The sequence below is a fragment of the Porites lutea genome, chromosome 10 (assembly GCF_958299795.1).
Source record: "Porites lutea chromosome 10, jaPorLute2.1, whole genome shotgun sequence".
Classification (NCBI taxonomy): Eukaryota; Metazoa; Cnidaria; class Anthozoa; order Scleractinia; family Poritidae; genus Porites; species Porites lutea.
Window position 1 is genome coordinate 7,749,056 of NC_133210.1, and position 22,828 is coordinate 7,771,883.

General features: G+C 38.6%; 1 protein-coding gene across 1 annotated transcript in view; it reads right to left on the bottom strand.

The window, feature by feature from the left end:
- Positions 1 to 17,479, bottom strand: part of LOC140949443 (receptor-type tyrosine-protein kinase FLT3-like) — a 22,686-nt gene extending 5,207 nt beyond the window's left edge. Inside the window, exons 1-10 of the mRNA XM_073398604.1 lie at positions 17,452 to 17,479; positions 15,589 to 15,805; positions 14,344 to 14,570; positions 11,169 to 11,353; positions 10,658 to 10,729; positions 7,553 to 7,687; positions 6,331 to 6,459; positions 4,226 to 4,366; positions 3,445 to 3,606; positions 2,868 to 3,079 (exon numbers count right to left, since the gene is read on the bottom strand). Of these exons, the coding sequence (XP_073254705.1) occupies positions 2,868 to 3,079; positions 3,445 to 3,606; positions 4,226 to 4,366; positions 6,331 to 6,459; positions 7,553 to 7,687; positions 10,658 to 10,729; positions 11,169 to 11,353; positions 14,344 to 14,570; positions 15,589 to 15,805; positions 17,452 to 17,479 (1,508 nt within the window). The remainder of the gene's footprint in view (positions 1 to 2,867; positions 3,080 to 3,444; positions 3,607 to 4,225; positions 4,367 to 6,330; positions 6,460 to 7,552; positions 7,688 to 10,657; positions 10,730 to 11,168; positions 11,354 to 14,343; positions 14,571 to 15,588; positions 15,806 to 17,451) is intronic.
- Between the last annotated feature and the right edge of the window lie 5,349 nt (positions 17,480 to 22,828).

Genomic DNA, 22,828 nt, shown 5'->3' on the forward strand with positions numbered 1-22,828 from the left:
TAATCAAAGAAAGCTTAAGCGAAAATAGGGAGATCGCAATTGTTATACTCCTACAAACTACAAATTAGGGCTGACCTGAAAGACACGTTGAATTGTGCCGCCATCCTGCAGAATATAATCTGGCCGTGTTTAGGGAGATAATTTCATCTTCGATCCAGATATACTTGTTTGTTTGCTAGAATCTTCAGACAAGGAATAAGGTGTAGAAATCGAATGGTCTGAGAAAATAAGTCCAGCGAGTCTACTTACCGATCACAACATGTTTTGGAAGTACGTACACCGAGACGCGCGCCAAACGAGGTTGTCTCAGCGTTCTGGAGCGAACATTGTTTGATAAAATTACCATTGCACAAATTATCAGGCCATTGATTTCTCCTTTCGTCGCATAGATATAGTAAATGGTTTGTAAGCACATCCTCGCCTCTCAAAACATTCGTCTTGCGCCGCTATAGAGTTCCGTTTCCCGCGAACCGTAGGTAGATTTCCCGCTCAACAAAATGTTTGATAATTTATGCAAAATTGAACCTCGTGAAAGTCGGAAGTGCGTCTATCAACTAAAATAAACAGACTTCCCCCACAGGGGTTTGAACACGATTGTACCGCAAAAGTGGATTGGACCGCAAAAGTGTTACGATGATAGATACTCAACTGGCTTATTAAGTCACTACATAGCAACCAGACGCTACGCATTTTTTAACTTCCCGAACGCTGAGGCTTGTGATGCATATTCAACAAAATATCATTCTTTACTTTGAGCAGTGCTGACTCGGTGCTATGGTTTTGCTTATACGCGGACTGGAGTGGCATATGCAAATCATTAGTTGTCATGTGGTCAATTAGCTGATTAGCCGCTGCCTTCTCTGACAGTGATTACCTTCTCCAATTACGAAATTGATTAACCTTTCGCTGAAATCAGGCTATTTTCCTCTCATCTGAAAGGGCGCTTTGTTAAAACACTGGTACAGAAGGAGGGTGGCGACCTCGAACTATAGACCTGTGAGTAACCTTATATACGCTCAAAACTTGTGGAGACAGCGGTCGCCAAGCAACTTCAACATTATTTATTCAGCAATGATCTCTTCCCTGTCTTGCAATCAGCTTATCGTCCCAAACACAGAATAGTAATAGCACTTCTCAAAGTCACTAACGACATCCCCCTTAACATGAACGATCAACGTGTCACTCTGCTTCTTCTCCTCAACTTAAGTGCGGTTTTGACACTGTCGATCACGAAACTTTACTGCATCGACTTCAGTTCACATTTGGTATAAATGGAAAAGCCCTCTCCTGGTTTTCGTCTTGCCTGTCTGGAAGGTCTCAGCAAATAGCCATCAATGAGACACTCTCCGCGGAATTCGAGTTGCAATGTGGTGTCCCTCAAGGTTCCTGTTTGGGCCCCTTATTATTTACTATGTAGTAGAGCAATCTCTTCGAGATCATCAAACATCATTTTCCTACGGTTTATTGTTACGCTGACTACACGCAGGTATACATCTCATTCTGCCCAAACGACAGGCCCGATCAACTTAATGCTGGATAATTACTGGAAAGTTGCATTATTGATATTCGTTCTTGGATGTTGCGTGACAATCTTAAATTAAATGACGAAAAAACTGAACTTCTTATAATAGGTACACCGCAAGAAGCTTGAAAAGGTAGTTATCACTCATATCGCTAGGGTAACACCAACATTCACCCTGTGCCTGTCACTAGGAACCTTGACTCGTAGTTAGATGCCAGTCTCTCTATGACGGAACATATTTCGAAAATTTGCAGCTCATCATTCTACTATTTGAATAACTTACGTCGGATCCGGAAGTATCTCTCCAAGAAGTCAGCAGAGTCACTTATTCATGCTTTCATATCAATTCGTCGTGACTAATGTAGCAGTTTTTATTATATGATCTGCCAAACTGCTCATTGATCAAATTACAACGTGTGCAGAATACCTGTGCTAGACTGATATTTACTAAGGGTAGATTGTCGCATAACACCGCCTCTTTATTAAGTTGCATTAGTTACCGATTCACTCTAGAATTGTATTCAAGATTCTTCTGTTAACTTTCAAGATCTTGCATAGCGCAGCTTCCACTTACTTGGAGTCACTAACATTTCTGAAGCCTCAGTCATGCTATAACCTGAGACGTTCTACTGACACCCTCTTGCTTAAGCAACCCGGCTTCAAATAGAAAGCGACACTTGGTGACAGGTCGTTTACTTGAGTAGCACCAAAACTCTGGAATGCATTGCCATTTGAAGTCAGAGACTCCAATTCGCTGGACATTTTTAAATCAAAGCTAAAAACGCACCTTTTTCGTTTAGCATTGTTTTTTCATAACCTGCAGCGCAATATCATAGTAGCATTAGTATAGTAGTATTGTTAGGTAGTATTAGTATTAGTAGAAGCGTGCGGTTTTTTCATTTTTATTTTTTTTATTTTTTATTATAGTAGTATTAGTTATTGTATCCAGTTCCCACTGCGTGGTTTTATTGTGAAGCGCATTTGAACATTGAAGGGAATTTGCGCTATACAAATTATTATTATTATTATCATTATTATTATTATTATTATTATTATTATTATTAATTGGAGAATTGTTAAGGACAGGAAGAATGCGCGTTTAGCTATATTTATACAGGGATGCCTTCAATTCTATGATTCCATATTTAGGCAAACATTTTTCCGTGCTTCTGATTGGACGGCTAAAAACCAACCCTAGCATGGTTATAAACAAATAAGGAGAATTTTAGCGCTTCAGAGTTATATACTTCTGTAATTTTTACGGCAACTACAATTTGGAGAAGTGATTCAGTAGAAACGTTTCAATAGTTCCCTTGTCAAGGGAGCGGGAAGACTCATCACTCACACATCACTTTTGGTCGTATAAACGCCTTGATAAAGTGATTCTGGGGCCATCCACTTTACAGGAAGTTTTTTGGACTTCGGTGAGCTGCTCACATCTTCATAGATTTGTCTCATCAACCCAAAGTCTGACACTTTAATCTGGTTGTCATGGCCAACAAGAACATTACGGGCAGCAAGGTCTCTGTGAACAAGATTGTTTTCGGCGAGATGATTCTAATAACAAATAAGCAACGAAAAAAACATTAAAATTATCTCAAAACGTAATAACGGGGGTACGCCGAACATAAAGTGTTAGGTATAGATGAAAAGTACAAATGAAAAGTAAATATCGGCACTGATCTGATCCAGATATTTACGTTCACATGCATAACGAAACGAATTTAGCCAAAACTGGGTCGACCGAAAAGAATTTTTTTTTCCATATAAGCCATTTTAATGTACTCGTATCTAGAAAAGCAGCCAATATATTTATCCCATCTATTTCATGTTTATAAAATATTGACTTTTGAATTCTTCTTTCCAAGTTATACTCAGAACCATAATTCCAACCAAATTATCCAAAAAACAAAGATAATTACCATTCCTTTAGCTATTTGCCAGGCAAGTGAAAACAGTTGTTTGGTAGAAAAGTTCTCCTCTAGGTTTTCAATTGAAAGTGGCATTGCAGAAGCTTGACTTTTTCCTAGTGATGCCGATGGCCTGATTAGAAGTTCTTTGTCGGTTACTTTGAATTCCTCATCCTAATTAAATTGATAAAAAAAAACTATCAAATTTTTGGTTTAGCTTGAAACAGCACAGCTTTCAAGTAATTACTTTCCTTGTTAGTAAATAAGTAACTAACAGATAAAAAGATAAAAATAACATGATTTGCTTAAGCCAGACAAGAGCCACGTAATATACAAGTATTATCTATTAACAGAAACTTCAAATTGACCAGTTTAGAGCTGGATAAAATTTACTTTGGGTCCAGGGTACTGTTTTCAAGTCTAGGATGAAAATCCACGCCAACAGTGTGATGTTTACCCAGAAAGCCTTGGTCACCTGCCGATACACGTCCTACTGACTAAAAACAACAAACACACAATTTTACTAGACGATTCCTTATATCAGCCATCGTTCTGGAAGTCACAAGCCTGCAACTAAAAATAGCTCAAGAGAATGAAAACAAGACGCTGAAACGTAAATCCAACACAGCGCAGAAAAGGTACACCATCGACGAAAAACATTAGTGGCATAGGAACACCAAGATCACGTTGTGTCCTTCTAACGTGAAACGTAAGCAAAGTAAGGCGCCCTAGAGGCAAATTCTTCTTTATTAGTGAATAATTAATTATTATGGTGTTTTTGTTTTCGTCTTACATCTACTTCGGTGGAAGTGGATGGAATCACTTCAAGAACGGCATCTTTGTTGCTTTGTTGCGGAGACACTGCAATGTCTTCTTGGTCTTGGTGCATAGAATGTTGATCCTCCTTAACTTCATACTCATCAGCCAAACTTTGCTGAATGATTAAAGAAAATGGCGATGGTATTTACATGTAGAAAAAATGTAACGCTATTGTTTTATTAAAAATAAAACTCAAAACAGTTTAATAGATGAAGTCTAGAATCTGGGAAATGAAATAAGGTAGATATACAAAGGCCCTGGCCAAGATTCAGGTCGGTGCAATTTTTCATGCGCGAGAAATTCGGAGAATTTTTTTACCTACATTTATAGTGCTTTATATGGAGACGCAATGTTGGTGCCCATCCGGATGGTCACTAACATGGCGGCCGGAAACCATCAGAAACATGTGTCACGGAGTTGTTCTACTTAATGATGAATTTATCTCTTGAGGAACTCGTCAACATTGACATTAATACAATGACCATTCAGATAGCAAAATCCCCCCAACAGAGTCAATTTTTCAGCCTTCATGGTAGCTCTCTCGTCCGCCATGTAAATAGCCTACGAGGAAGCTCTCTAGGGCGCTCTGGCGGCTGGGCGGGAAAAGGAAGGAGAGCTTGCAGCTACGTCTCTGGAAAATGAATATAAGTCGATGCGAGATTCTGATTGGCGGAGATAACATTAGTAATGACGCCATTACCCTTGGCACGTGTTTTTTAATGTTTGTTTACAATTGCGTTCGTTTCCGCTTCGCGCTGATTTGCAAAAATCTGACAGCTCAGTCAACTGGGAGCCACAGGCGAATTGGAGATAGAATTCAAAGTCCAGAGACGTCGTTGCAAGCTCTCCTTTCTTTTCCCGCCCCGCCCCCAGAGCGCCCCGGAGAGCTTGTTCGCAGTAGCTACCATGTAAATGCCGCGTCACACAAAAGCTTAGAAATATAAGCGTACTGTATCACAAAACGAAGAACTTCTTTCGCAATGAAAAATTTCTTAATATTGGCTTTTAGCGGCTCTAATAATTCATGAAAGTAAGAACTCAAAAGGATCGATAATTCTTTCCTTTGAGTTTTTGATGACGTAATGTGTAAACTAGCAATATTTAAATGTGTGACGCGATCTCGCCTATAATTCAATAAAGAAAACATGGAGTCAAGGTTAGACAGACTACTGCGCTAATATTTCTATTTGTGATCCCAAATTGCGATACGCTTGAAACCACATGCAAGCCTTCATATAATGTTACCCATAAATGATTCTCACTCGTGAACTTGGGGTACCTAAGCAAAAACGATGAAATTTCACGGGCACAAGAACAAGATTCGGCACAAGAATTAAGAGGGCAAAAAAGGTTTTAACGTTCGCAAACCAAAATGTTCCACTTCTTAGTCACGGTCGCTTGTAACGCGCTATCTTTCCACTTCAAGGTCACGTTTAACGATACCCAACGCACGTAAAGAGGAAGGGTCTTACATCACACCCTTCGTTATGTGAGAAAAGTAAGCGTGTAACGCTTAGTACCTGTCCACACGAATCCGGATATTTTTGAAACCGCACGCTTTTTAATACGAATCGGCCTTCCATCTACACGAAAACGGTAAATCCACTCACCGAGACCGCATTGAAACTCCCCTACAGAGTGGAATTTTTTGTTAATTCGTCGGGTTTGGCGAGTTCGAAAAGACGACTAAAACAGCATACTTTTAAATCAGCTACGTCATAAACTCGGGTCCAGGCTTAAATGGGAACGTGAAAAATTTAAAGTAGAAGCCAACAATCCTCTGTCTACTTTCGCTCCAGACGAATGAATCGGCCTTTACCTAGTTATTTCTCTTTGACATTCCCACTTGAGAAGTGTATGAAATGTTACCTTGAAGCACTGGAACTGGGAAGGATATACGGCCAGTGTAATCACACCGCTGGCCCGAGTGCAGTTGCAATTGCAAACCGCAGTAACGTAATCGTGTGAATGCGTGAAACCGGATACTCCACTCCAAATTTATGTTGACGCAAAAATGAGGTATTCAGTTTCACCGTATCCGGATTCGTGTTGTTGTGGCCTTAGACACTTCCTTCTTACATCAGACAGATCGTGAGTGGCCGAAGCCATTTCCTGTGTAACGTCATCCTGGCGCAATGAGGCCATTTCCATGGTCACTTGTGTTTTCTTTTCCTTTGCCGTAGTCGAAACTTTGCTTTCCTGTCCTTCCTGTGCGTGAAGGGAAGACAGATTAATCCTACCGTCCTTTCGATGAAAGGGTTTTTCAGGAAGAACATGACTAAAAGCGGTTGTTTCTTGGTGTTTCGGATGGGTGCAATCACCAAATGACGTAATACAAAGATTGACAACAACAACATGAAACATCTTAAAGGAGTCATGCTTGTTGAGCTTCAAATTAAATACCCAGAATCTCTGCAAAAACGGGACCGTGCCTCTGGGTGGAAAATTCTCCCCGGTTTTTGAAAAGTGCGCGAAAGTAATGTTTAAATTAGGGACTGGTCATTATTTATCGCCTTGGGGGGGGGGGGGGGGGGGGGGGGAGGGGAGGATTTGGGCCTAAAAAAGGTGAAATTTAGCCGATCCCCCCTTTGAATGAAGTGATCCCCCCTAATAACTTTTGATGACTTTCGCGATCTCCCTCCCAACTGATCAACTGATTCCCCCTTTTGTTCTCCAAAAAATCAAGTGATCCCCTCTACAACCCGCCACCGCCCCCCCCCCCCTCCCTTGGCGATAAATAATGACCGGTCCCTTAGATCACAAAATATACATGTAGATTCATTTGCCATACCTGCAAAGATTTATCGAATGCACGCGTGGGTACTTCGATTGATCTTATTCTGGTATAGGCATGACCCAGAAAGATTGCTCTAAGAACCTTTCATCGCCACCAGTAATAAAGCTACATTAACATACAACTGAAAATTATTTACATCAGACAGATCGTGGGTGGTATTGTGGATGGAGTCAATGGCTCAGCAAGTGATTCCTAGCGTTTTTTCGTTAGCTTATTTTGTAGCACGGTCAATAGAATAATTTAAAGAAAGAGATGTCGAATTTTTCTTTCGCGGAAAATTGTTGCTTATTTTTCAGCAAGTTTCCTCATTGTCTGCATGCCTTATCCACGCTCAGTATATAATTAAATTTAAGAAAAAAAAGGCGTTGTTAAGTATTTCTTTTCTACAAGACGACCTGGAAAAGTCGACTCCAGATCCTGTCGGACATCATCATTGCTTTCTTTTGATAACGATATATAAATTTAAGAAAAATAAAATGAAATATTTAAGTATTTCCTTCATACAAGATGGCCTTGAAGAGTCGACGCCAGGTCCTGTCGGACCTCATCATTAATGCTTTTTTCTGATAAAGAAGTCAACTCCATGTTCTCGTGCGTCTGCTGCTCCCACTTTGTCCGATCTTTAACAAGTTTACTTTCCTTTGTAAAAAACAAAACAAAACAAAAACAAAAACCTTAACTTATTGGTCCAGTACTGGCCATTTTCTCCGTTTAACTATTATCATTCTTGTATTCGATCCGTTCAAGTATACCTCAAATTTCCACTCTGTTGTTACTCCATACAATGGTCATTTAGAATTTCGGTGAATTAAAGACTAAGGGCGCTTTCCATTTGTCTAACCTGGCCGGCCAGACAATTGCCGGACCAGCCAGTTGGCAAATGAAATCGGCTTTTTCCACAGGGTTTTTGCTGAAAAACCACCTCCTTCGTGCCTACTATTTAGGATTTGACAGATCTGACTGGATAGTTTTGATTAAAAGTGAAATTCTCATTTTTACTGGCATGGTCTGGCCGGTCAGTTTTGACAAATGGAGAGCGCCCTAAAGTTCAACAACAACCAGATGACCTACAGCTGCCAAGACAAAAAAGATATAGGAGCATTTTTAGAGCTCGGTAAAACGTACTTAGTCTAAATAAATAAATTTGACGATTCACTCATGATTACGTTTTGTGGTATAAGAGCTTGTGAAGGCACAACCACAACGACAAACCAGTGAGGGTCAGCCGGATCTTTAGTAGACTTAGATCAGTAAAATCTACAATACCAAATTTAGTTTTGTGGTAAGCCAACTTGATCCCCAAACCCCCCTATGATTTTTCTAAACGTCTTTATAGTTAACTAATTCTTTCATAAAGAGGCGCTTCTCGTGTCCCGGATCATTAAATAAAGAGACAACTTTTGCATATTACACCTGACTAGCGCAATCGATAAAAACTGATATCAGAAAATCAATATTGTCAGCGCTATCGTTTTTAACTATTTTAACGATATTATCGATTGCCTTCTAGGTTTAAAACTCAATAATGCATTATTTTACAGCAAATTATATTACCCAAACTGTAGCAATATGCAGATGTTTTATGTTTTAAATGCTGATTTTTTCTCACATTTTTATCGTGTTTTATAGTCATGCTACTTCTCTTTCCATTTAGTTGGGGAGTTGATTACCTACTTTGTTTTGCATATGTACAGAACGGTTTAAATGATCCTTTCCAATATGCTTTTTGAAGAAGCAATTTAAGGGTCTTGCAGAAAAACTGTACACTGAACATTAGTATATACACACTCAGTGATCTTGGTGATTTAAGCAATCTGATTGGTTCGCTATCTCGGACTATTCAACAATATTCACCTCCGAGCGAGTGGATAATGTGTGAGCTCGGTGTTTTTCCCATTTTTTTAGAGAACGATCTTTTAAAAGTCGACAAAATCCAAGGGCTGACTTTTTTTAAGGCAAGCGAGACTTGGAAGGATTCAATACGGCGTTTTTCAATTTACTGTAGCTGAGTTTTGTGCTCGATGGATTGTTTACAACTCCCGTGTATTCGCGTAGAAGAAGCCGTTTCGTGAACTCAGCGTTTTGTAACAAGAAAATTTCGGGCTCAAAAATCGTAGTTTATTTATGACGAACAAATTTAAAAGGAAATGTTTCCAGAAATTCTACGTTTCAAGTAAACAGGAAAAAGAATGATACAGGACGACGACTTCTTACCTCGAGCAACCAAGCCGCCATTTTTGTCAGCACTTCATGCGAAGAACGACACAACAAGCCCTTTTGGCCATAAACTTGGCGAGTCAACAGAAAACAACAAAGCTCCACTTTTCTTCTCAGGTAAGGAAACAGTTCAAACTTTTAGCAGTTCCATTTAAGCCATTACACTGTTGTTTGCGAAATGATAAAATTGTGAATTGCCATGTTTGAAAATTCTGCAAAGATCTATTTTTAAACTCACGCGTGATTTGATCTGTCAATCAAATTGTACTTTTTAATGGTTTCTTCTCTGATTTTGTTGAGATCACTTCGTGTGTATATACTAAAACAATTATTCTTTTCAATCTCGGTGAATAGTGGCTTTGGGAATATTTACCTCGCCGCTTTCGCGGCTCGGCAAATATTTGGCCACTATTCACCTCGATTTCAAAGAATAATTGTTAATTATCCTCACCACTTGAACTGTATAAGTTGTAGGGTTCAACTTGAACAGTTTCCTGTGCAAGCGAGCTAAATCAGTTGTTTATAACTCTTTTTTATCCTATCGATTGGCCAAAAATGCTTCGTTAGAATATTGAGGGTAATTTGTGAAATAAATTTCGCTACAAATGTAACCGTCCAAAGCCACATAAATAATGTACTTATGTTCGGAAACAACGTTCTTTGCCAATGTTAACCTAATTAAGTAAGCACCTATCAAGATCAACAACTTCGATAAAAATCGATTAAAGTCGATAATCATCGATTAGCAACAACTTTTTCCGCTATCGATTTTCAATTTAATCAATCGCTCTTTATCGAGAGTTATCCATTATTTAACAATTAAGTGAATGAGGCTGAGTATCTTATGAAGAATTATGGACATCGAGGAGGGTGTTATCCGTCGAGGCCGTAGGCCGAGGCGGATAACACCCTCCGAGATCTCCATAATTCTTCATATGATACGAAAGCCGAATTCAATAATTGTTTTATTATTCATTCAAAATAATTCCTAGTTTCAAAACATAGCTAAAACATGCTTACCTCCATCGATCCATCGATGTTAAGTTCATCTTCGATAGTGCTCGTTTAGGGTTGTTCAGCTCCGCAAATATTCTCCAAATAGCAGATGTCGCCCTTGGAGTTGTCTTCTTGCTGTTCTTGCCATGTTTTTAGCTATTATTTCGCCTAGTTCTTACTCTTAAAACGAGTGAAATGTCCGCCATTTTTGTTTCCACAACCAAAACAACTCAACCTCGTCCCCAGGTCTTCTCGGTTAACGGTGCATTGACCTGCAAAAACGCTGCATTTCCTCGCTGGTCAACCAGACATAAAACAAACAAACACTCTGGACAATAAACGTTTTAGGACAGAGCTAGTACGGAAGGTTAAACTACAGTTTATATATAAGCCTACATGATCTCTGGTCTCTCCGTGATCTTTCAGAACCTCTTTGTCAGCATAGGATCTCTCGGTAGCTTCATTGATCTAAACATCAAGCAAGTAACAAAAACGGTACTTCACGTCTGCATGGCTTCAAGCGATCCTTAAGTCAAAAAGTTATTATCTCCATACTAGATTACGGCCCCTAATTCGAGGCACACCAGGTTTTATAGACTAAGATTAGTAAGGAGGATTTTTTTTAATACCCTCCCTATGTTGTTACAGCCAAGGATAAAATACTTTTAAAATTATAATAATAACAATAATAATAATAATAATAATAATAATAATAGTAAATATTATATAATTATTATTGTTAGTATTATCAGTAAATGCTTTTATAATTTTGAAGTAACTGCAGTTGCTTAAATAAGTTGTACAAAATCTTCAGATAGTACCAAAATATATTCGTAATGTTGTCTCCCTATATATGTTTCTTGATAATTTCGTTATAAACTAATTGTTTAATTGTTCATCTCCTTACCTTTTTTCTTCTGCGGCGTAGCCACGTCAGCAGGTCACCACACGGAACGTATTCTATAACCAGGAACATTTTCTCCTCAAGCGTGCAGCATCCAACCATGGATACAACGTTCTTATGTGAACCCAACAGCTTCATCTGTTCAATCTCAAACGTGAACTCTTCTTTCTGTGCTTCAGATGGATTATCTAAAGATAATTAAATAAAATGACATTGATTTTATTATTGTAATAAATCCATCGCACTTTGTAACACCTGTCGCAATTTGTAATAAGCCGTGTCGCACTTTGTAATAAAAAAGGTGTCACAATTTGTAATAACAGTCCATCGCACTTTGTAATAAACTAAGCTGTCGCAATTTGTAATAATTCCATCGCACTTTGTAATAATTTTTTGAGAGTGATTCAACTTACTTCGTCAACATTAATGTAATGCCTAAATATGCATGGTACTTCATAAACAAAGATGATGACGGATGCTAGCACGTAACATCTCCGTAACATTTTCTTTGGTCAAACACGCATGTCTTACGTTATAAATTTTTCTGCCTTGATTAATCACGTGACCAACTAGAAACGCTTTTATGAAAGACATGAAACTTCCTGTGACATATCACCAAAAAGAGATGAATCATGTTTAAATTCAAAAATATTAAAATAACTAAAGCAACATTTAACAACATAAAATTCATGAATAACCTGGCATTCGTCGTCCAAATCCATGTTTGCTTGCCAAATGAAGTCTTCGGGGGGGGGGGGGATAATCCCATATATGGATGGGCTAGATAGGTAAGTACCGCCTGATAGGGTATGGTTTTTTAGGATCTCGAGCCTTTAATAGGGTATCATTTTTTTACCTTGTTAGCCTTGTATCTTTGGTTTGATCCTTAGATAGGGTAACTCAAGTAGTAATGGATGGTTTATTCCATCCTTTCCATTTTGTGGAAAAACAGTAATCCAGAACACGCTCGGAAGAATTGCAAGGTCTTACGAGTTGTATATACGCAGGGAAGGATAATTTTTTACTATCCCCATGGTATTTGCTTTAGAGGACTTCTTATAGAAAACAATTGTTTTAAGATGGAATGAGTACTCCTTTTGTTCCTATATGGGACAAAATCAAGTGAGAATAAGGGACCAAATGCCCTGCCGGCTCAGTGTAAGACCCCAAGTGAGTGTTATAAAAACAGGTACATACGAAGGTATTGGCTAGCGATTAATTGGATTTTGTGTTTAGGTTTCTGTTGTGGCTCGACGGTTTGCCACTGGTGAGGTTTTTTGTAATTATTTGCACTAAACATTTTGAATCTTTCCAGGCCTCGTTTGATTAATTTGGCCAAAAAAGAAGCCACTATTACTTCTTTAAGATTGCGCGTTAGACAAGGACGGTGCACCACGTGTTGTGTAGACTTGTTATAAGATCTAACAAGGAAATCTCCTGGTGTCCTTATTCGAATGACGTAGGATGGATGTTACAATTTGCGGAAATTAAATGCTTTTTAATAATGGCTCGTTTGTGTCTAGTGTGTCTAGATTCTGTACTCTGACAACGCTCTGCCCAGAGGTACATCCCCGTATTGGCCATATAAGGAAGTACACCCGCCGGGTAACCATGGAATGAAAACCACCTAGTACAATAGCAAAGTTTAAGAGTACAGCATTTCGTAAGTCAGATAACTAATCAACATTAATCTAAATAATAAAATTAAATGTTTGAATGAGCGGAGATGTTACGTGCTAGCTGACGTCATCATCTTTGTTTATGAAGTACCATGCATATTTCGGCATTATATTTAATGTTGACGAAATAAGTTTGATTACTCTCAAAAAGGCATTACAAAGTGCGATGGAATTATTACAAATTGCGACAGCTTAGTTTATTACAAAGTGCTATGGACTGTTATTACAAATTGCGACACCTTTTTTATTACAAAGTGCGACACGGTTTATTACAAATTGCGACAGGTATTACAAAGTGCGATGGATTTATTACAAATTGCGACAGGTATTACAAAGTGCGATGATTATTACAAATTGCGACAGTACTGGTTTCCCTCACTACCTAAACCGCTGTTCATAAAAGGCGAATGAAAATAAATAAATAAATAAATAAATAAATAAATAGATAGATAGATAGATAGATAGATAGATAGATTGATTGATTGACTGATTGATTGATTGATTGATTGATTGATTCACTTCTATTTGAATACGGTAATTTCATAAGTTACATAACTTCTTTACATGAAAGCCGAATAGAAACAGAAGTAAATACTGTACAACTACACTAAAAATATGTACAAATAATAAAATATGGTAAAATGTAGTCAACAGTTTGCCTGCCTACTAGCCAGTTTTCTTTTAAAGATAACTTTAGATTCGGACGCTTTTATGTCATTTGGTAATAAATTCCACAGCATTCTTGCTCTGTATGAGAAAGACCCTTTATAATATTCTGTTTTCGGAACGTGGTCCACTACAACATTATATTCCGTATTTCTTAGCATAGACTTATAAGGGTTGATCTCACAGACATTCGAGAAAAGATCGCTTAAGTAACTAGGTATATTTCCATTCACCGTATCATACATTAATAGACTTAAGTGCCTTTGACGCCTTGAGGCAAGCTCTTCCCAGTTTAGTTGTTTTCCATGCATTCGATCCGAGTTGTCATACATGTATTGACTAGAGGCTGCATTTTTTAAATCTTTTTTCATTATTGGCTTTAATTCAGGCTCTGTAGATCAATTTACCTTTTTTTGTGTGGTTTTGGGGAAATGTAAATTCGTAAGAGATGCTGATTTGTTTAGAGCTAATAGGCTTAAACCTACTTTTTAGAACTTAAGAGCCTTTATTATTTTTTCACACTTACATAGTGAATAAAGAAACCACAAATTTCTTGCACTTCCAACTTTGCCGTGCTCTTCACCAACGAGAGACAATACCGATTTTAAAAATGAAGTGTCTCTCGATGGTGTAATTTGTTTTAATATCATACGATCACGTCTTCGAAAAGAGTCGAGTTTTGTTTTTTCTGTTAAATTTCAGGCTTTGAGATCTTAAAGTTCCCAAAGAGTTGCTTAAATACATAAGTGTTCTTACAGTAGTATGAAGAGGACTGAAAGGCAGTTAAGACTTTATGCCTTTGTCTATGGTGATAGACAGTCAGTATTTCTTACCATGTAAAACTTTGACAGCCACCACCTGTGCTGCCTTCTTTGTGGATGATACAGGCCATTTTGAAGTCCCCGCATCGTGCAATGCCTCCATCTCATGACTCTGAGAAAAGGTTGCTTTATAAACAACACCAAATTCTCCTCTCCCCAGCTCTTCCTCAAACTCTATTTGCTCAGGCAGAATTTCCCACTTGTCAGGAGGAGTAATCTCGTCTTGTGAATAAGGTGACCTAGAAAAAGGAAAAAAAATGCCGGATTATTACGCTGAGCACAATATTATAGTAACATCTACTCGCCTATCTGTAAACTTTACCAACAACAAAAAATTAGTGCACCTGGCTACTGGTGCATCGGAGGATAATGGCCGAAGCTGAGATGTTCTCCTCGTGAAAAAAAAAGCTCGATCAGAATAGCCGAGTGGGGATAAAATTAACTGATTTTTTTTAAAAGGACGATTCAGTCAAGGGCATTTACAAACAATGACTTCAAAAAAAAGAATTTGTTCAATTCTAATTCACTTTAGGCTTATCTAAAAACAAAATTTGTCTTCATCAGACTATTCATAGGATCTTTTTTTTTTTTCATGCATCTTTCGACAATGAAAACATTCTTTGATTATTTTTTCATAAGAATTGCAAATAAAGTAATGCTTTTGACTTCTAGTTAATGTTATCTGTAATCTTGGCAGGTGCACCACGTCGGTTTTGTTGACACGTGATATAATTTAGCCAATAACGTTACGGGGAGCGAAACTTAATCGCTACGTTTACATAAAAAGACAAAACAAAGGCTTTCCTTAGTGTTAGATTGGTGTCTTTTTTTTATTTAGTGGTTGGCAAAGTAAGATCGAGTTACAGCCGCGCGAATACGGCTGAACAGAGGTCGAAAAAGAAAACGGCGGGGGAAGGGGTGAAGGGAGAGAATAATTACCAGGAAAGCGCTAATAAAAAAACATTAAACGATCGTAAACAAAAAAAACTTTGGCGCGACATTTTGTCGGCTGACGTCAGACCTCAAAACATGTTACATCATCCTTTCACAAAAACTGGACGGGGCGTTTTAAAAATCTCAAGGGGTTGAATACTGGAGGTGTTTCTCACTACATACCCTCGCCCCCATCCCTATCATTCCTTTTTCGTGCTCGGTTTAGCTTTCGCCCGGCTGAATCTCTTACTTTACCAACCACTAAAAAGAAAAAAGAAGCAAACAGAAAAACCGCCAGCTAGGCATTGGCAGAGTTCCACAAACCTTTCAATAGTCTTTGCCTTTCTTTTTCGGTAGCACCAGACGAAAATAGCGACCGACAACAGCAAAATAGCGGACGTGACACCAAGTGAAATGTAAATAACTTTGTTAATGACAGTGGAATTTTCTGGTGCAGATGCGGAAGTCAAGGTTGGTCGTGGTTTAATGACAGTGGAATTTTCTGATGTAGGGGCGGGAGACATGGTTTCTGTTTCTATGGCTGCAAACAAAATAAATATATCAGACTGTGATCAAAGGTACTGTACTATAAACGAAAGTGGGGAAGTTTTTTCCAATAATATGCGGTCAGATTAAAAGGGTTACAGACATGTTAGAGCTTATATAATGTTAAAATCTCTTCTCTTACTATACTGTCACTTGTTGACAGTGGAACTTGTCCACTACGCTTCGGCGAGGACAAAAGCGGATCCTAGCTGGCTAACTGAGCTTGTACACTCGTGTGCTCTGTAATTATTAGATCCAGTCGTGATGAGAAGGCATTTACACAAAAAAAAAGGAACTTGTGTAACCACAAAATATGGCAAAACACCTCATGAAATGAGTCCGTTACCGTAAAATTGGGTAAACACAAATTCAAATAGCCGAAGACTTGCTGTGTATCACGAAGAACCCGCTGTGCCATCACTGAACAACTTTTGAAACACACCTACCCTGATCCTGACGTAGCTTACCCTGGGTACCAGAGGTTTTTTCTCGCGTGCGTCGGGGAGCTTCGTTTCGTCGGCCTCAGGCCGACACGTGTTCGGCCGAAGGCGAAGCCGCGAGAAAAAAACTTCTGGCGCAGAGCGCCTTGATTTACCCTGCTGGATGGACCTTGACCTTGTTTCTAATCCGTCAATCAAACCGGCGCTAGCGAGACTGTTTACTAAGTTAATTCAAAAGTAATTATCAAGGGAGGAACGACGCGCTCTAGCCCAAAGAGTCACAATATCTTCAGAAAAACAAGGTGCAGTTTAAAAACCATTGCAAATCCTTTCACAGTGCACTTCTCCATAATTCATGTAGCTTCAGTTTAAGCTGCAATCCATTTTTCAAAATTTGGATCCGAAAATCACTAAGGAGAATTTTAAAACATCCTGCAAAAACTACTAACGAGCGGTGCCCAGCGTGACAAAACATTGCAGGAAACCTTCACATTCACGGGCAAAAGTAAATCGCTTTTAGTTATTCAGATCCAGGAGACACTTAGGAGAAAATTAAACAACGTAAAAGTTTACTAAGCCACAAGGAAGAAGTTTACTTTGTAAAAGAGGACAAAAAAAATGGATCGTGACTAAAACACCACACGAGTACATACGAGTAACCTACGACTACATACGGGTACACACCGATGACATACGAGTACATACGAGTAGCATACGAGTCACATAAGAGTCATCCTCGGAGACCCAGGGGCAGTCAGTCGGGTCGAGAGAAAAGGCGCGACGAAAGTTTCAAGTACGGGCGAAAGAGCCCCTGGGTACCGACTCTTACCATCCTCGTCGTGCGCCTTTTCTCTCGACACGACTGACTACACACAAGCGACATACGGGTAACACACGAATACATACTGGTTTTAAAGTAAAAAAAGTAAAAAAGTACGACTCGAAGCAGGGACACCAGGCATACAAGGAAGAGGACCACCACCACAAGAAACAGAGAAATAGAGAAAGTATGAATGAATGAAAGCACGTTAGTTGACAGTCTGCGCACCCTATCACGTTACGAAGCTGGATCAAAGAAATTTAACGGCCTTCAAACAAAGAAACCGATTTCCAACCATTTTCACGTAATGAAAAAATTGGAGAAAACTGAAACAAAATATATTTAAAGACCGAAAAAAAGATCCGGGCGCGCCCCACTTACCGACTCTATCTTGGTTGTGCAAACGCATTTCGACTACAGGAGAAACATGGATTGAATAGCCCTTTTTAGATTTTACATTTTGTTTTCCTACTTAGGCCACGTGGTGTTACCCTAGAGAGAGTTTTCTTTCACCTTCTGCCTTAACTTGTTCTCGTGTATATAAAAAATATAAAGACAAAAGACAAATTCCTTGAAAACATCCATCTTGTCTGAAATGGGAAAGTAATACGTACCAGCTGAGAAGGGCTATTAAAACGATTACAATTGTTTGATTTGAAAGCAACAATGATCTTATATCGGCTTTCAAAAAAGATAAACTTTAACAAGTTGTTTATTCAATGACATTTATGGCTCTTCGTTTACAACATTAACCAAAATCAATCAAAATAACTGTTCGTGTAGCAAGATCACTTGTTGTTTAACGCCAAGCAGTAGTCTACTATGTTGGAAATTAAGCCTCGTTGTTGGATAGGTAAGGATAGTTTAGGGATAGTCTATGACGTCACCTATTGTTATAACCTAGGGAAAAAATGCCCTCCTCCATACTAATAACTGTCTTCCTGCAATAATTCGGTATAGGTTTACTAATGAGCGTCTTTCTACTCAATAAGCACAATAGGCTTGCCTCGGCTTGCCCGTTAAGTAACTTGAGCCCAGTTTTCAGACCGTCGATGAAAAGGAAAATAGGAATAAGAGAAGCGATCACCTAGCAACGCGAGAAACGGCTTCCTATATCTTATTTAGCACTAAAAATCAGATATATAAACAAAACACATACAGAAAGTGGAGTTGAAAAGTTTTTATTTCTATATGTATTCTTATTTAGCGCTAAAACTCGGATATATAAACAAAACAAACACACATATTCACAATGTGGAGCTGAAAACTCTCTATTTCAATTTTGTCTGACTATTTCAGAACCGTTTTCTCCGTTTTAGCTCGAAGAAATGAAAAACTTTTAAAGTCTCAGAGTTTCACGCACCGTTAGTCAGTTAATTATGCGAGTTCACAAGCCCAAAGTTGAATACAAATTAACTCTACAAACCCAAGGGAGAGAATCGTGACGTATTATTATATGAACAATTTTAAATAACTTAACAAGGATCAATTAAAACACGCGACTAATAATTGCTAGCAATAAAACCACAAGAGAAATACCGTTTTAAAAAAAGTTATTAAAAAAGATGACAAAAAGAGTCAAATACACTGCCATTTTGTAAGGAATGGAAATTAATTAATCTTCATCTTCTTCACCCATGGAGTACTTGTAAGGTTTGAATTTCTTATGCCGACATTTCCTCAGCTGTTTGGCATGAGCTTTATGATCATCCAAATCATAATAATAAATAATAATAATCCGACGCCTTTTGCGCTTCGGGCCTTGTTGTGATAGGGTTTCTACTGTGGAAGGAGGGGTCAGGAAAGCAGGATTTAAGGGTGGTGGAAGGGTGAGGCTTTCTTTTTCAGGTTTTTGAGAGATAGCCGCTTGTGTTAATTCAGGTGTTACATTAAAGAGGTTGAGGGGAGAGTGTCCTTTATGTTAAGTCTGGAAAAGTGCTGATTATTTCTTCCGGTCGTGTTCTTGTATTTAATTGTTCTTTAAAAGCCAGGTATCTGTTTTGCAACTGAAAGTATCGTTTAGTTTTTTCATCGTCCCGAAGATCGTTTCGAGAGAGCACGTCGTCCATGTTGCCTTATATTTCTTGCATAGCTGGAAGAAGCGGGACAGGCGAAAGAGTTTGCTGCTTCAGATATTTTAGAGGCTCTTGAGGAATATTTTCTTGAAACCCTGTTTGTTTAAAGCCTTCTTCACCGGGCAGGAAGTTTTTTCGAGACCGACAATTATCTTGGGTAGTAGTTTTCAGATCAATCAGAAGGTAACCACCCAAAAGGTCTTTTTACAGCCTCTTCGTACTGATTTAAAAAGAAACCCGTCTGCCCGGGATACATTTGCTTCGCCGGAGTCAAGATTTGCAATTTGTCTCGCAGATTCTTGAATAACACCAGATAATGGCTGTTTAGGCTTATGCTGCGGCTACTTTTCCCGTGATGAAATAGATTCTGCACGATATAAATCAAGCTCAGATTGCGATGAAGAGAACCACGAGTAAAAAGGTTCACAATTCACTTGTCTTTACTGGGGTCAATCATCTGATCATCAAGCACGATCAAATTCCGTTTGTTCACATCAAAATAGAAATCCTGCTCCAAAGCAGTTGGAATTCCCTTGGCGAATTCAATGTGTGTCATGGCGACTAACATTTGTGTATACGCAGGCTGCCATTGTGAATAACACCAAACGATCCTCTCCGGGGGAGGGTAAATGGTCTCTGAAGCTTGTTGCAATAGAGGTCGTACCCAGGCCGTTTTTCCGGACCCGGTCATTCCGGCAATCATGGATGTGAAAGGATGCTCGAAGCGAAACCGCTGACATTTCTGTGAAAACATTGGAACTGTTTAAAATGGGGTGAGACCAGCATTGCGGTGTTTAGACATCACGTGCCTTTGCATATTATCTTTTCTACTAAAGGATTTCTCGCAGACAGAACAGAACCAACTCATGTCAACTCCTCAGGAGCAAAATGGAGGCTGAGAATAAGTTAGAATGTTGCGCATTTATACAGGTTTTCATTGTTTTCCCTCCTCCTTATTTCTATCGTTTTCCCTCCTCCTCCTCCTCCTCCTCCTCCTCCTCATTTCTATTGTTTTCCCTCCTCCTCCCCCTGATTCTATTATTTTCTATCCTTCGCCCACTCGTTTCATTTTTTTTTTCTCCACGAGATTCTATAAAAGACTGCCAACTGCCATCTTTAGTTCATTTTGAAGCAATTTCTCGTGTAGTAAACAACAATCGTGGTTTTCTTCAGCTGTTAGCTGATTGCCCTGCTTATCAGCGCCAGTTTCTTTTAAAGACAGCTACTCCACAACAACTACATACACTAGCCCAAGTCTTATACAATGTATTCATGGGACACATTCCTATCTCCGAAGAAAATAAGCGGATATTGCTGCCATATAAGGATGCTTTACTTGGCCTGGCCAGTCCAAATGTCCCTTACAACTGACAAAGAAGCGAGTCCTTGTACAAGAGGGTAGTGGTTTTATTGAAGATGTATTAGCCCCTGTTGCTTCAAGCTTAGGATTTCTAATACTATAGAAGAGGTGACGCATCGCTAGGTTGATCATTCGAAGCTAAGTCTGTAACGTGTACTCATCAAAAATGAAGAGAAAGATAGATTTAGTTGAAGAAGAACACGAGAGTGAACATGTAGAAAGCGAAAGTTCTGGTGATGAAAGCGAGGATGAAGAACCGAGAATAAAAGAAGAACCAAGAATAAAAGCTGTTTTGAGTCATCTTTCCCGCGCAGTGCCGGAAAAGCGTGCTTCTGATTTGCTGCATAGTATGGCCGCGTCCGAAGGTATTCTTTTCTGGACTCCCAGCTAACAATTACTTCGAAATAAACGCACTATTCCTGTCACAAACATCGCTGAGCTAGTTGAGTATGTGTTACTCCCTCATGAAAATGCGGTTACCAAACCTCGTGCGCTGAACACGTTTCTAGATGGACTTGCACAGTTAGGAATCGATAAAGGTTTAATCAAGAACAAAATGTTTTTAATTGATTTAATAGAAAAGGAAAAAGGCTACCAAAATGTAGAAAATACTTCCGATAACGAGAGTAATCATGAGGAGAGTTCATCGGATATTGAAAATCAGGAGGAGGAGGAGGAAGTGGCTTCTGAGAATGGCGTTAAAGCTGAAGGCACCCAAGAGAGCGACAACGACACTGAAAACGACAGTCAGGAAACAGAAAGTAGTAGCCCTGAAACGTCCACCACCTTTCACTCTAAACACCCCTGTGAACATTGCGAGAACTCTGATGTGTACTGGACATTGCTCATGAAATGTCCTAAATGCATTTGGCGCAATTACTACAAGATTTGTCCTATATGCGATCACCAGATTTCCGAGGGGAGAAATTACATGAAAGAGGGCTTTCTTCGGTGTCACAACTGTGGACAAGTTACACACAAAAACGTGAAGACTTGGGAAACCAATTTCTATTCCCCTTCTAAAGAGGAGAACGAAGATGAAGATTAATTAATTTCCATTCCTTACAAATCGCTGTGTATTTGACTTTTTTAGTCATTGTTTTTAATAAGGTTTTTGAAACGGAATCTCTCTTGTGGTTTTATTGCTAGCAATTATTAGTCGCGTGTTTTAATTGATCCTTGTTAAGTTGTTTAAAATTTTTTATATAATAATACGTCAAGATTCTCGCCCTTGGGTCTTTCCTGTAGAGCTAATTTGTATTCAACTTTGGGTTGTGAACTCGCATAATTAACTGACTAACGGTTTGTGAAACTCTGAGACTTTAAAAGTTTTTCACCTCATCGAGCTAAAACGGAGAAAACGGTTCTGGAATGGTCAGACAAAATTGGAATAGAGAGTTTTCAGCTCCACATTGTGAAAATGTGTGTTTGTTTTGTTTATATATCCAAGTTTTAGCGCTAAATAACAAGACATAAACTAAACAGAAATAAAGACTTTCAACTCCACTTTCCGTGTGTGTTTTGTTTATATATCTGATTTTTAGCGCTAAATAAGATATAGGAATCCGTTTCTCGCGTTGCTAGGTGATCCCTTTTCTTATTCCTATTTTCCTTTTAATAGACGGTCCGAAAACTTGGTTCAAGTTACTTCACGGGCAAGCCAAGGTAAAGGACGGACCATTAGAAAAGTGAAGGGGGGGGGGGGGGGGGTGGGGAAAAAACCCAAAAAAAAATTCATGCAAGGGAAAATGCCAAGAAAAAAAATTCATGCAAAGAATAAGGTAAAGAAAAAAAATTCATGCAGAAGGAAGGTCCAATTGTGACTTTTTCAGAAAGTCTGAGTTTCAGAAATCAACAATATTACCAGGTACAATATGAATGAACAAAAATCACTTTCTTCTTATTGAAAGGAGACAATTAGAGCCTTGTTTTTGTTTTAAATTGCAGCTAGTGTACCTACAACATCCACTGTATACTGTATTATAATAAAAATAATAGAATAAAATTTGTAATTAATAAATATTAGAATTTGGTGGCTTTGTAAATATTCTATAAAATTATTTGTGCCCACAATAAAAATTAGAGGATGGGTCTCACCGCCTTGAATAAGAATTCTATAATACAGTTAGTGGCCAGTTTCTGTGAGTATCAAGAGTTGTGCTTGAAACATAGTGCTGTGTAAATATATAGTATGAAGTAGTTTTGTGTTTTGGCCTTTTAATGAAACTACAGGATCTTTTCACTGGATTGGATCGCTTTTTATTTAATGTACATGAACCTATCATAACCAAGTGATAAGTGTTTTCTTGGCTCAAAAGCACAA